Raw genomic sequence first — 13,981 nt, forward strand, 5'->3', positions numbered from 1 at the left:
TTTTTTTTTTTTTTTTTTTTTTTTCATTTTTGAAGACAGGGTTTCTCTGTATAGCCACCAACCGGCTCTGCTTCTGTTCTCTTAAAACGGACAAAAGGCCTGACCTCCCTGAAGTGCCCTGTACACCGTCCTCAAGGCTGAGTGTACCTCTGAGGGACTCAACACTGCTGGTGTGTGGGGCACACAATGGGAAGGTGTGTCGGTTACTCAATGCTGGCAGAATCAGGGTACTGTTACTTCTAGGGCCCATCACCTGTCTCATATTCTGCAACAACTTATTCCTCCTCACCAATCTAAGGCAATCTAGAATTGTATCTGATTGGCTGTAATAAATAGCTGGGTAGAAAAGGAGGGCACGTCTTCTGGGAAGAGAGAGGGAGAAGAAACAGAGGTGGGAAGACATAGGGACAGGGAGGTGAGCGGCTGAACCAGAGTGGAGCAGAGAGGTAGAGCTGACCACGACAGGACATTAGAGTAGCTGGGAGACTGCCCAGCAGAAGGCCTACACTTTAAATATTAAAGGCCTCTGTGTCCTGCTATACTGACAGCTGTGCTGCAAAGACTAATGATGGGGCACCCTGACTGAGGGTGTGAGGAAGCAGGCAAGAAGATAGGCTGCTGCTCGGGAAGCCCACTGTGTAAGGAAGTGATTGGGCCTGAGTGACAACAGAACAGAAGTCAACCCGAGCCTTGGAAAAGCACACAGAACTCTTGATGGTTAACCAGGTGGAAAATAATGTTGCCTGGCAACCATGATGTGGTCCTTATGAGCAAGCTATGAAGCCAAATCAGCTACCAAGCAGCCTATGAGGTCGTGCTCTCGGGTTAGAGATGCCAACTCTACTTTCCTTTAGGGGAATGGGATCCCACTGACAATGACAGCAGTTGTAGCTGGCATTTATGAAGCGTCTCTATGTGTCAGCAACTAATAGGACACAGAATATACTTCCCAAGTAATACAGCGGCGTTGATGCCAGATTCACACCATGCCTGTTCCTGCAGGTGATGTATTACAGGGACATAACCATGACAGAGTTTCTGAACTATCTACAGGTTTTCTGTCATACAATACAGAACTGAGATGCTGCCCATAAAGCTTGTAATGTCTACCAAGTGAATCCTTACAGAGGAGGCTGGATGAACCCCACCTCAGAGTCTCTCAGTCCACTCAACACTTCATACTTCTGTCTTTTTAACATGTCACTCCTGAGTGTGGTCTGGTTGAGTACAAGTGTAAGGCAAATACACTTTACACAGAACATGTAAATGCTGACAAAAAGACTGCCAGGCGGGAATGGTGGGCAAGAAGATCTCGGCATCCACTTCCCCTCCCCCACCTCACCTTTCATACTCCTCTGCAGCACTGGTGACCTGAGCACAGAGTTCATCGAAGCCAGTGCCCACCACAGCAGACACACCCACCACCTGCCGAGAAGCAGTATATTTTAAAATACTGAGCATTTTGTTTCTAGAACTTTGTCATTAAAAGAGTCATAAAACACATTTGGATACTTAAAGACATCTCTGGGAAAAAGCAAAGCCCAAACTGAACAAATCTGCCTACCTAGCTAGAAATCCATAAAAATTAGTCAATGAAAAAAAAAAAAAACAACAATTTAAAAGAAACCTCTAAGCTGAACAGTGGTGGCACGACCCGAGGGAGGCAGAGGCAGGCGAATCTCTGAGTTCAAGGCCAGCCTGGTCTACAGAGTGAGTTCCAGGACTGCCAGGGCTACCCAGAGAAACCCTGTTTCAAAAAACAAAATGAAAACCAAAACAACAATAAAACAAACAACCCCCACTCCCCCCAAAAAAGAAAGAAAGAAAAGAAAAGAATTAGGATCAAACCTGAGCACTTTGTACCATTTCATTCCCCATCAAACCAAACCAAACCCAACCCTCTCTGTCCTCTCAATCCACTGCCTGGGCCGCTCTGGGCCACCCACACCCAGCCTCACTTATACAAACCTTCCTCCTCCTTCAGTGTAAATCATAGGCTACATCCTCCAAAAATCACTCATCTGCATCTCTCCTCTCACGACCATCAGACCCAACTGCCCATCTCCCTTCGGCCATAGACCACATCATACGTCACTTCTCCACAGACCCCTTAAACTGCATCACAAACTCTCACAAGGGGCTCCTGTGGGACCTGTGAAGCTCCAGACTTTTCGCCTTTTTCTGAAATATTGGGGATCGAGCACGGGTCTCCTTAATTTACATGCTAGAGAAGTGCTCTACACCGAGCTGCATCCCAGCCCATGAACTACCTTTTATGATACAGTGAAGTATGGAGGTCACTTACAGAATGTAAAGCGTTCCTTACAATGCTAGTTCAAAGCCAGGTAAGGCTGCGGGAAGACACCATCCGCAGCTACTGGCACTATGAGGAGGAGGAGGTAAAATTTACCCTGAGTGAGCTGTAGAACTCATCTAACACCAGGCTCATGGAACGAGTCAGGTTGCTGACATAGGTAGTCTCTTGGTTCAAGGCATCCTGGAAAGCCTCAAAATCCTGCATCCACTCCACGGCAAAGCTATGGTCAATGATGTCGGTCTGTGCCAGAGAGAAGGCGGTCGTCAGCAACCTGGATGAAGGTCATGGACCAACCCATGGCAAAAAACATTTAAGTGCTAACAGTCAAGAACTCATCAGCTATACATTACCTCCTCTGGCCCCATTTCCAGCTCCACTGCAACCAACCATAAAGACGTCTATCTATCAGTATTTGCAGTGGACTGCTTGTTCCTCACTGACACAGAATCCCCGAGGCTGAGGGATGACTGGTACACTAGGGCTGACGGGTTACTCTGTCTACCCAACAATCACCGGGTGATTTATAGGCAGAACTAAATACCCACTCCATGTGGCAGCCTCCACTTCCCTAATGTGCCTGGGACTTTCTGTAGGAAAATCCAGTGCTGACAGCGCCTGAAGCCCTCTTCACACCTGCTAGCCAACCCTTCTAGCATCACCAACGGCTGTTAAAGGCATGCTGAGATCCCCACAGACTGACGGGCCACTCACTTTGTTCATGACCACAATGAAAGGCAGCTTGGTTTTGTACAAGATGCTGAAAAAACAAAAACAAAAACCAACCATGGAACCTGAATTAGTAAAAGCATTTTAAGCCAGGCATAATAAATGTCACACACTTTTACTTCCAGCACTCAGAAGGCAAAGGCAGGAGTTCATGAGGTCAAGGCTAGCCTGGGCATATAGAGAATACTTGTTTCCAAAAATAGCTAAAAGGTACTTGAGCTCAAGGGACTAAGTAAGGAGATCTATCTCTCTCTCTCTCTCTCTCTCTCTCTCTCTCTCTCTCTCAGGGAAATGACCACCAACATCCAGCCAGAAACTGACCCTCTACGCCCATACCAGATGATATTCATCTTTTGTTAATATTTTATTAACAATCCTTTTTGGGATTGTTTTTTACCCAAATGGAGGGAATGAGCATTTACTGAGTACTCATTACTGGATGGTTACTCTTGTAGCCACTTCTATATGTGTATATAGTATCTCCTTTAATCTACACAAACACCATGTGAACGCATATAATTTACACATAAAGCAGTTTGAGGCCTACACTAGCACAGAACATAACAGTATGCAGACCAGGCTGATCCTTGAATTTATAGCAATTTTCCTGCCCCAGTTTCCAAAAATGTCGTCCTACAGTTTGAAAACTTTTCACATTTACTGAGGTAAAGGGACAAGAGAAAATTATATATACTTAAGAGTACGCATCATGAATTGTTTTGAAAGTTGATCTTCCCTTCCCCTTTATTGATTTAGTGTCTGTAGTCCTGCTGGCTGACCCGGGCCTTGTTGAACGTGCGGCACTCTCTCTACTGCTAAGCTTCATTCCCAGTCCTCTGACATTGGGCTATTCAGACACTGTAAAGTGACTGCTCAGGATAATATGACTGTGGAACAATTCTCTTTCATGAAATCTCTAGGTGGATCAGGACTTCTTGTATCCAATATAATGTTTATTCCAAGACCTATCATATGTTCCCCAAATTAACTTCTGTCAATTTCCTTAGCGCTCTCCTTCAATGTCACCCATGAAGCATCTTTGCCCTCCCAATGCAACATTTGGGATAAAATAATCCACGTCTGGATGCTCACATCTTTCTGCTATTATTGTTCTGGATGCTAATGGCAGGCCTTACTCCAGAGTCCACACAGGCCTGGAATTTGCCCCCTTCATCTTCTGACTTGATTATGAGCACAACACCATACCTGGCTTAGATAAAACTTTTTATCCTAGTGTCTCTTAATGTAACACTTTTTTGCTACTTATACAAAACCTAAAAACCATGTACACCAGAGAACTCTATTCTATTCAGACTTGGGTGTCTCCCACCTCTTTCTCTGACAGGTGAGGGAGGAAGATGCTGAGCGAGAATACCAATCATACTTGTCTCCCTTTATTAGACTTCCCATAACTACTCACACCAATCAACTGAGTAGTAAATGCGAATGATCACAGACCCAGGGCACTGTACCCAGGACAAAAGCCAATAGAGGGATACAGTCAAATACGTGACGCCAGCAGTTAGGAGCACTTACTATTTTTACAGGGAACCCAGGCTCAGCTGCCAGCACAAACGTGGTGGCTCACAACCACCTGTAACTCTAATTAAAAGATATCTGACGCCCTCTTCTAGCCCCCACAAGCTCCTGTATACACGTGGTACACATATACTCATGTAGGCTCACATACACACAAATAAATAGATGTCTTCAAAAAAAAAAATAAAATAAAAAAGGGGCTGGAGAAATGGCTCAGTAGATAAGAGCATTGACTGCTCTTCCAAAGGTCCTGTGTTCAATTCCCAGCAACCATATGGTGGCTCACAACCATCTGTAATGAGGTCTGATGCCCTGTTCTGGTGTGTCCGAAGACAGATACAGTGTACTCATATACATAAAATAAATAAATCTTAATAAAGAAATAAAGAAATAAGGAAGGAGCCAGGCAGTGATGGTTCATGCCTTTTATCCTAGCACTCAGGAGACAGAGACAGTTGGATCTCTATGTGTTTGAGGCCAGTATGGTCCACAAAGAGAGTTCCAGAACAGCCAGAGCTACAAAGAGAAACTCTGTCTCAAAATAAAAATAAAAATAAATTAAGTAAGTAAGAAATTAACCAGAGAAAGAGAAAGAAGCCGCACACCTGGCAACACCACGCCTACCAGTGATTAGTTACCTGCATGCGTAAAGCATATTGGACATGAAGGTCACTGGGTTAGTGCTCCGTGATGTATCCATGACATAGATGACTACTGTTGGAAATGATGAAGCCTAGAATCACACAGTAAGTGAAGGGTTAACCAGAAGGCTCGTCACTTGCTCCCATACTTTCTTCCTCCACTGTTGACAGGGCGTGCAGAGCCCCTCTCTCCCTCACATTCAGTCCCAGGAATTAACAGAGCCTGAGACACTAGCCTGCTGGATGCCTTCATGAACAACATCCACAACACTCACCAGGGCCTCAGTGATGATTGTCCCCGAAGCTGACCAGGTAAATACTTCAATCTGTCCGGGTGTGTCAATCAAGACATATCTGGGGCAAGGAGACCATTAAAGGAATGTTAGACTTTGGCAATTCTGAAGATACTCTATCACAGAGAATGTTAAATGTCTGCCGATTGCAATAATCTCTGTGCACTGCCAAACAGTCCCACCATGCCCTAAAGCTGCAAATTCCCAAGAGTTTGCTCCAAATCGAATATGCTAATGAGAAGAAACTGCACAGTGCAAGCTGTGGTAAAAAGTCAGAAAGGAAGCTGATAGTTACGGAGATACTACACTACCGATGCAACATTAGCAAAACCAGAAAGCAACTGACTTCTTAGGGACAAGGATGAGGAACAGAGGGGAGGGGAGGGAGAAATGGAGGAATGGGGAGGGGAATAACTGCCTATAGAGTATTTCTGAACTGATAACAACATTGTAAAATTGACTTCGCTGTGCACAACTTTGTGGATCACCAGACACCACTGATTTGTACAACTGGAAGACATGTAAATTGTATCTTAATAAAAATATGTTTNTTGGGAGGCAGAGGNAGGNNGATTTCTGAGTTTGAGGCCAGCCTGGTCTACAGAGTGAGTTCCAGGACAGCCAGGGCTACACAGAGAAACCCTGTCTCCAAAAACCAAAAATAAATTTAAAAAAAAAAAAATGTTTAGAAAAAGGCAAACTTGGGGCCTGGATGGAAGACAAGCTATACATAAGGTAGAAAATAAACACAGGACAGGCACTAGGGAAACAGAAAAGGAAATCAAGGGTTACTGAGTGAGTGGGGAGATGTGTGAATTAAATAATGGGGAATCCATGCAGTGTGTAAATATAACACATTTTATAAAGAAAACGCCACAGGACGTGATCTCAAAAACAAATCCAAAAACCTGTTTTGTTATTTTTCTAAAGAAAACAAAAATCTACCTCAATGATAGCCCCATCTTTGTAATAATACTTTATGCACAGAACTAGGTAAAATGCCAATCACTGGATAACAGGAATTGTTACTGGGACTGAGAGTGACAGTTTCATGTTTCCAATATTATGTATTCCTTTTAAATAACTTTTTGTTACATTTACTTAGTGTGCAAGCCAGCGGTCAATGTGTAGCTCTCTACTCCTACCACAGGGCCCCAGGACTCAGACCCGGGTCATCAGGCTTGGCGGCAAGTGCCTCTGCCTACTGAGCCATCTCATTGGCCCATGATCTTAATTTTTTATTATGAGAATATCTCTTTTTTAAAAAATCTTTCTCCCTTAGAAAAAGTAAACATATTAAAAATTTAGTAATAGTTAATGGTGAAAAATGACAGTAGGATTATACACACACACACACACAAATATTCATGTCTTCCCCATCATGGCAGACTGCACTTCCTCAGTGGGCAAGTCTTCCTCTGAAAGTCTCCCCACGTCATGTAAAATGGACCATGGGTGATGGAGGGGGTACATGAATTGGAGCAATCCTCTGCGTTATATGTTTTAATTTCTATTGACTTTGTCTTAGTTAACAGCTTCAGGGTTCAAAGGTCTCCCAATCCTCTCAAAAGTCTGTAATACACTGATGACAGGCAATAAACCAGCAGTCAACTGAAATCACCTACTTGAATGTGCTCTGGGCCTTCTCAATAAATTTCATCACCTAGAAGAAAAAGATACCACTTATAACAGGAGCTATTTACAATGCAACCCTGGAGGCTCCTACCAGGGTGGCTTTTATTATAGGCACCATCACAAAGCACAACCTGGAACACCAAGTAATGGACTCCTTGATGCAAGGACGCAGAGCCACAGCTGCAGCACTGCGACCTGGGTAGCCCAGAGCCCAGACCCAACCTGCCAATGTTACAGTGTGGTCCCTTGCACACTCAACCTGGCTTGGGTCAAATGTTAACGTCTCAAGTGGCAGAATCAGATTATTATGATTATAACTCCCTCCCATGGAAGTAAGTGATCGAGTAAACACAAGGGATGCCAGATACTTGTTAAGAAAAAAAGCATCAGCCGTCATTCCTTGCTGTAGCTGACCACAGCGCCCTGTGTCCTCAGCTCCCGGTCCAGGGTAACGCCATAAGCTGACAGTAAGCCAGAGAAAGAATTCAGGTCTTTTGGACTTTTGTTTTCTTATAAACATAAAATGTGAAGTATCCCACCTCACTCGTGGGCTATTTCCCAGTCTATACAAAACGCCTGCTTATTTTTGATATTTCTTCATCTCTGCCGCTCTTCTATACCAATGTGATCAAGCTAGAGCATGTAAAGAGTCAGAATTCTACAGCGTCATGTCTATAAAGGTAAGCGATGCCATACCTGATCAAATCTGGTAGCAAAGAGGTTGAGTGAGGTTACTATACCTCCGTTTGGCCCAAGTCCATATCTGAACATTCAGTTACGGATTTAAATTGCACATATGAGATTATACAGTTAGTACTTGTCATCCATTCAACACATTATAGTATTGATGTTCAATTAATGGGTGCTGGCAACCTAGTCTTTGATAACCACAGTGTTTACTTGCTACACAAGATAAAGAGTGAATACACACGTGTCAAACAGTGACAGGTTGCGGGCATCAGCAATTAAAATCATCCATGTAGCCAGGTGTGGCGTGGTAGCTCAGCGCCTTTAACCCCAGCATTCAGGAGGAGGAGGAGGGCAGGTCTCTAGAGTTTCAGAGTTCCAGGCCAGCCACGGCTGCGTACAACACTCTTAATTCTATTTCTCACTAAGCAAGCAACCTTCCGAGAGTTGCTTAAAGAGAGTCAGATGTCATGCAGAAACCAATGCATAAGAAGACAACTCAATTTATTTGTCCGAGTTTCCTGGTCTAAATTCCTGTGAGTGACTTTACAGATGACTGTCTCGCCCACCACAGCAACATCACTTCACTGGGCCCAGGCAGCAACAGCTGGCCACACATCTTCTCGGATCTTTAGTGACAGCACTTACAGCCGAGTAATGTTAGGAAAGCGGGGGTATTACTGAAATCTCTGATCTCACCTACACTCATCTTATTCATCTTACAGCCTCTTTTTTTTTTTTTTAAGATTTATTTATTATATGTAAGTACACTATAGCTGTCTTCAGACACTCCAGAAGAGGGAGTCAGATCTCGTTACGGATGGTTGTGAGCCACCATGTGGTTGCTGGGATTTGAACTCAGGACCTTCAGAAGAGCAGTCAGGTGCTCTTACCCGCTGAGCCATCTCACCAGCCCCCATCTTACATCCTCTTAATACAATTACTTAAAAAGGACCTGAGTTTTCTACTTGTATTGTCACAACTTGACAGGCAAAACCACTCCCCCAAAGTAATGAAAGACAGCAGTTCGCCACGGCCGAGTCAGTCCCACAGCAGATAAAGGATACTGCTTCATGACTTCTTTATATTTCACTGTGTCACGAATATCTGAAGGGGAAAGGGAGAGAATGGTGTACTTTATTTTTGGAAGCATGACCTCACTTGTAGGGACTGACTTTGAGCTTCCCAAGTAGCCCAAGCTGTTGTCCTTCCTCAGCCTCCTGAGTGCTGAGATTGTAGATGTGCCACTGTATCTTACCAGCATTTTCTTATACCTTCCTCCACACTTTCTTCCTGACTAAAGATAACTGCCAAGTACCCTATGAAGAATGTTACGCTCCTGGGCGTGGTGGCAAATACTGTTACTCCGAGGGCTCAGGAGACAGAGGCAAGTGGATCTCTGTGAGTTCAAGACTGGCCTAATCTAGAGCAATTTCAAGACAGCCAGGACCACACAGAGAGACCCTATCTCAAACAAAGAAAGAAAGAAAAGGTTAGTCCAAAAGCTCTTAGCTATGGTAGATATTGTCTAAAACAACATTACAGGTTTTAGACAATTTCAATGGTAGTGGGCACATGCACAGGAATACCAACATACAAAAACAACAAGCAAAGACTTCTTACCAGCTGCTGCATGGTAATGAAAGCAATTCATAGACGTAGGAACTATAAGCCTGTCTACTACGATCGACTACAACCTATCCACCAGGGGTTGGAGATGCTCAGTGATTAAGAGCACTTGAAGCTCTTGTAGAGGACCCAGATTCAGTTCCCAGCACCCACATGGCAGCTCATAACTATCTGTCGATCCAGTTCTAGGGGTCCTGGTACCCTTTTCTGGCCTCTTCAGGAACCAGACACACACACACACACACACACACACACACACACACGATGCAGACACACATGTGGCAAAACACCCATACACATAAAATAAAAATGAATAAAAACAAACCTACCCACCAGTCTGTAAATGAACAATATTACATATTTATCCTCTAGTTTAAATAGAAAATTTGTTGCCCAATCTTCCCAAAATGATCAATGATTTTGTTGTTGTCGTTTGCTTGTTTGTTTTTGTTTCTCTGTGTAGCCCTGGCAGTCTTAGAACTGCCTGTGTCTTCCTCCTGAGTGCTAGTGCCTTTAGGCGTGATCCACCACTGCCTGACCTAACCTATGATTTTTTTTTTTTTTTTGGTTTTTCGAGACAGGGTTTCTCTGTATAGCCTTGGCTGTCCTGGAGCTCACTCTGTAGACCAGGCTGGCCTCAAACTCAGAAATTCACCTGCCTCTGCCTCCCAAGTGCTGGGATTAAAGGCCTGCACCACCACGCCCGGCCTAACCTATGATTCTTAAAACAAGATCCCCCACCCAATTTGTATATTTGGGGCATAAAAAGCTTAATAGGATTAGCAGTTAAGGCCTATGAATCAGGTAGCCTGGACCCCCAAGAGCCCTGTGAGTGGGTCACAGACACTTTGACAATAAATCTACCCCTCACGCCACCTTTTCTTTTCCAAAGGAGGTTTGGCTATGTAAGTCGGACTGACTCTGAACTCTAAATATTCTGCCTCAGGCTCCCTTGGATCGCACCAATACTTAAATCTTTCTAATAGTCTCAATCAGAAAGCTCTCCTCAGAGCAGTGCATATTTTTACACACACACCCCACAACTTTGGAAATGGAAGGAACCTTCCTACAGAGCGAATTACAGCAAATCTCATAAACTCTGACAATAGAAACCAAAAGATTCATGTGTCAGGTGACAGCTCGACCTAATGTCACATCTCATTCTCAAACCAATTCAATGGTTTCACACATTGAGGACAGGAGAGAGAGGTGAGCAGAGATAGTGCAAAAGAGGGATAAATCTGCGTAAGCAAGAAGCCTGTGCCAGAACTCAAAAAAATCCACAGAAAGGAAGATAGCTAGCTTAGAAAGAGAAGACGAGAAAAGACGAGGAAAGAAAAGAAAAGAAAAGCAAACAAGCAGGCAGGCAGGCACTCACCAATATTGGCGGGAAAGGGGACTTCATGCACAGCTGGGTCCAGGTTAATTACATATGGCGGACAGCCTTTGTTGTGCAGGTGTCCTGTGAGCCTCTGCAAAAACAAGGAGCCAGGGTTGGAGGGTGATGACCAAAGGATAGGAACGGGCCCAGAGAACTCCCATTCCTTTACTGACCATGCTTATAAAATCTGTAACAATCTCCTTCTTCCCTCAGCGTGTTCGACACTGAAAAGTTTAAAAGCCATCTAGCTCCAGTCCCTGTCTCCTACTCTCCATCACGGCTTCGCTAACTCTGACCCTCCAAGGGATTTCTTCCTCTGTCTCCTCTCCTAAAACACTCCGTCAAAGCAAGAGCCCTGTCGAGTTCGTTGCCGCTGGGCTCTCGGAGCTCAGAGCGTGGCGGGTCGCACGAAGTGATTCACAACTCCTCACGCAAAACCAGAGGACTTGACGTTCCACTCCCCTACTCTGGAGGCCTCGGCCGGCCTTCGGAAAGCTGCCAGCTCGCAGCGAGACAGCGTGCGCTGTGCCAAGCGCGCACGACGGCGGCCCGGAGCCGGCCTCGGCTGACCCAGGAAACCACGCGCCCGGACCCTCCGAGTCCCCAGACAACTTCCTCCCTTCTTCCCGGGCCTGAGGCGCCACGACCGCTTCCGCACAGTGCACGTCACCTGTACAAAGGTAGTTTTCCCTGATCCCGCCATTCCCAACACCAACAGACACACGGGGGGCGCAGGAGCCCCGGTAGCCTGGGACTCGGAGGGAGCCGCGGGCGCCGCCATCTTTCCTCAGCCACGCCCACCGCTCGGAGAGCGACGTGCGGCCTGCGGACTCTCTGCATCCCGAGCTGCGATTGGTAGGAAAATCCGGCCTCTTGCGTACAGGGCTGCGATTGGTCGAACGGTCCGGCCTCTCTGAGTTTAGTGCTGTGATTGGCCGGAATATCCAAACCGCTCGAACCTACTGCACTGGGTGCCTGACCGGTTTTTAGGCATCTGGCTTGCAGGGATCACTTAGATGCTATAGCTGCTCGTAGTGGCTTTGCACAAGTGACGGGTAGTGTAGGGAACCAGGAAGGGTTGACCGGAGTGAGGTAGGACCCGGGAAGGGTTAAGCTCGTGTCCCCAAGGGAGTAATGAGGTGGGATCCCAAGCCAGGATCTGTCAGGATCCTATAACAGACTAAGATGTTGCTCCACCTTTTATTTTATTGGCTAAGAAGAAAAAAAAAAATAATAATAAGCCGGGCGTGGTGGGGCACGCCTTTAATCCCAGCACTCGGGAGGCAGAGGCAGGTGGATTTATGAGTTCGAGGCCAGCCTGGTCTACAAAGTGAGTTCCAGGACAGCCAGAGCTACACAGAGAAACCCTGTCTCGAAAAACCAAAAAAAAAAAAAAAAAAAAAAAGAAGAAGAAGAAGAAGAAAAAATAAACGTCATTATGTTCTAGAAAATATTAGGTAAAAATTAGCGTAACGCTTGAAAGATAACATGAATACTGTACTTTAAGTAACAGAGGAAGATACATTTTATGGCAATCATCACCGAAAGCAAAGGGGACTGAAGAGCCTGAAGAACTGTACAGTGTTTGTGGCTGAAGTGTGGCTGAATAATTAATACCGAAAGATATGGGTAGAGGAAGGAAGGATGAATCTCATGAGAGAAAGCCCTGTATGACAGAGACTGTGACCAAATGTCTTATTTGTTCGTCTGTATGTCTATTTGTCCAAAGGAAGAAGAAAAGATGGTGAACCAAAGGCCCGAGGGAACCAGAAAACTCCTTTAAAAAGTCCCCTGTAAGAGTGAGGTATGGGGCTGGCGAGACGGCTCAATGGATAAGAGCACCTGACTGCGCTTCCTAAGGTCCCGACTACAGTGTACTTACATATAATAAANAAAAAAANCTTAAAAAAAAAAAAAGAAAAGAAAAGAAAGAAAGAAAGAAAAAAAAAAGAAAAAAGTTTAAAAAAAAAAAAGTGAGGTATGGGCGGGTGTGGTGGGCACTTGGGAGGCAGAGGCAGGCAGATTTCTGAGTTCTCATAGGCCAGCCTGGTCTACAGAGTGAGTTCCAGGACAGCCAGGGCTATACAGAGAAACCCTGTCTCGAAAAACCATAAATAAATAAATAAATAAATAAATAAATATAAAAAATTTTAAAAAAGAGTGAGGTAAAGGGCTAGGGCTGTGAGTCAAGGGTAGCCCTAGGTTTTGTTGACATTCTTGGAGAGTGGATAAAACTCTTAAAGAACAAAAAGGTTGTATGTATCTATACATAGATATCTTATTTTATTATGACATGTGCAGGTTGTGGCGAGGGCTCAGTTAGGAAGGCGCTTGCTGCACAAACTTAAGGGCCAGAGTTCAGACCCCGGCACTCACATAAAAGCCCAGGCATGGTGAATTGTGCCTATAATCCCAGTGCTAGGGAGCTAGAGATGGGAGACCCCCTGGAGCTCAGTGGCCAGCTAGCTTAGCCAAATTAATGAGCTCCAGGGTCAGAGAGCAACACCCCAGATCTCAACATACCAAATGGATAGTGATTGTCCTTAGTGACTCAGGCCCTCTCTGGGCACCACTGTATGGTTTGTGTTACTTTATAGCAGGGATTCGGGTAACATTATTTTTCTGGCAATACCCATACAGTTCAGTTAGTTCACTTCCCACCATGTGAATCTCAGGGATGGAACTCAGATTGGAAAGATTGGCTGTAAACACCTGTAATTACTGACCCAACTCCTGGCTGTGGCATCAGCAATTTGGCAAGTTGAGGCTTTGTATGGAGAAATTTTCCGATGACCTTGAATCTCCTCCCTACTTTTCTACAAAAGCAGAGGAGGAGGAGGAGGAGGAGGAGGAAGAGGAGGAGGAAAAGAAGAGAAAGCTTTGAAAGTCCTACTGTCTCAGCATAAATGACTATCAATCACTTTCCAAGTACAAGAGAAATTCCACCCATTATGTTGGAAATAAAAGCAGGCCCATTGCTGTTTGCTGCTGTTGTTGTTGTTGTTGTTGTTTTAATGGATTGGAGTAGCCAGAGAAGCTCGAACCCTTGGCTAGTTTGTTTTATATAACACCTGTAATCTCATCACTCAGAAAGCTAAAGCAGTAAAATAGCCAAATTCAAGGTCAGTCTGAA

General features: G+C 44.8%; 2 protein-coding genes across 2 annotated transcripts in view; one reads left to right on the plus strand and one right to left on the minus strand.

Annotated features, from left to right (window-relative positions):
- Positions 1 to 11,136, plus strand: part of Supt7l (SPT7 like, STAGA complex gamma subunit) — a 31,503-nt gene extending 20,367 nt beyond the window's left edge. The window contains exon 5 of the mRNA XM_029541017.1: positions 11,062 to 11,136. Within this exon, the coding sequence (XP_029396877.1) occupies positions 11,062 to 11,096 (35 nt within the window). The 3' untranslated portion in view covers positions 11,097 to 11,136. The remainder of the gene's footprint in view (positions 1 to 11,061) is intronic.
- Gpn1 (GPN-loop GTPase 1) overlaps positions 1 to 11,654 on the minus strand; it is a 16,427-nt gene extending 4,773 nt beyond the window's left edge. The window contains exons 1-10 of the mRNA XM_021202299.2: positions 11,519 to 11,654; positions 10,846 to 10,939; positions 8,906 to 8,945; positions 7,848 to 7,914; positions 7,142 to 7,179; positions 5,499 to 5,577; positions 5,221 to 5,315; positions 3,029 to 3,074; positions 2,411 to 2,557; positions 1,343 to 1,425 (exon numbers count right to left, since the gene is read on the minus strand). Of these exons, the coding sequence (XP_021057958.1) occupies positions 1,343 to 1,425; positions 2,411 to 2,557; positions 3,029 to 3,074; positions 5,221 to 5,315; positions 5,499 to 5,577; positions 7,142 to 7,179; positions 7,848 to 7,914; positions 8,906 to 8,945; positions 10,846 to 10,939; positions 11,519 to 11,629 (800 nt within the window). The 5' untranslated portion in view covers positions 11,630 to 11,654. The remainder of the gene's footprint in view (positions 1 to 1,342; positions 1,426 to 2,410; positions 2,558 to 3,028; positions 3,075 to 5,220; positions 5,316 to 5,498; positions 5,578 to 7,141; positions 7,180 to 7,847; positions 7,915 to 8,905; positions 8,946 to 10,845; positions 10,940 to 11,518) is intronic.
- Between the last annotated feature and the right edge of the window lie 2,327 nt (positions 11,655 to 13,981).

This window comes from Mus pahari, chromosome 7 (genome assembly GCF_900095145.1).
Source record: "Mus pahari chromosome 7, PAHARI_EIJ_v1.1, whole genome shotgun sequence".
Classification (NCBI taxonomy): Eukaryota; Metazoa; Chordata; class Mammalia; order Rodentia; family Muridae; genus Mus; species Mus pahari.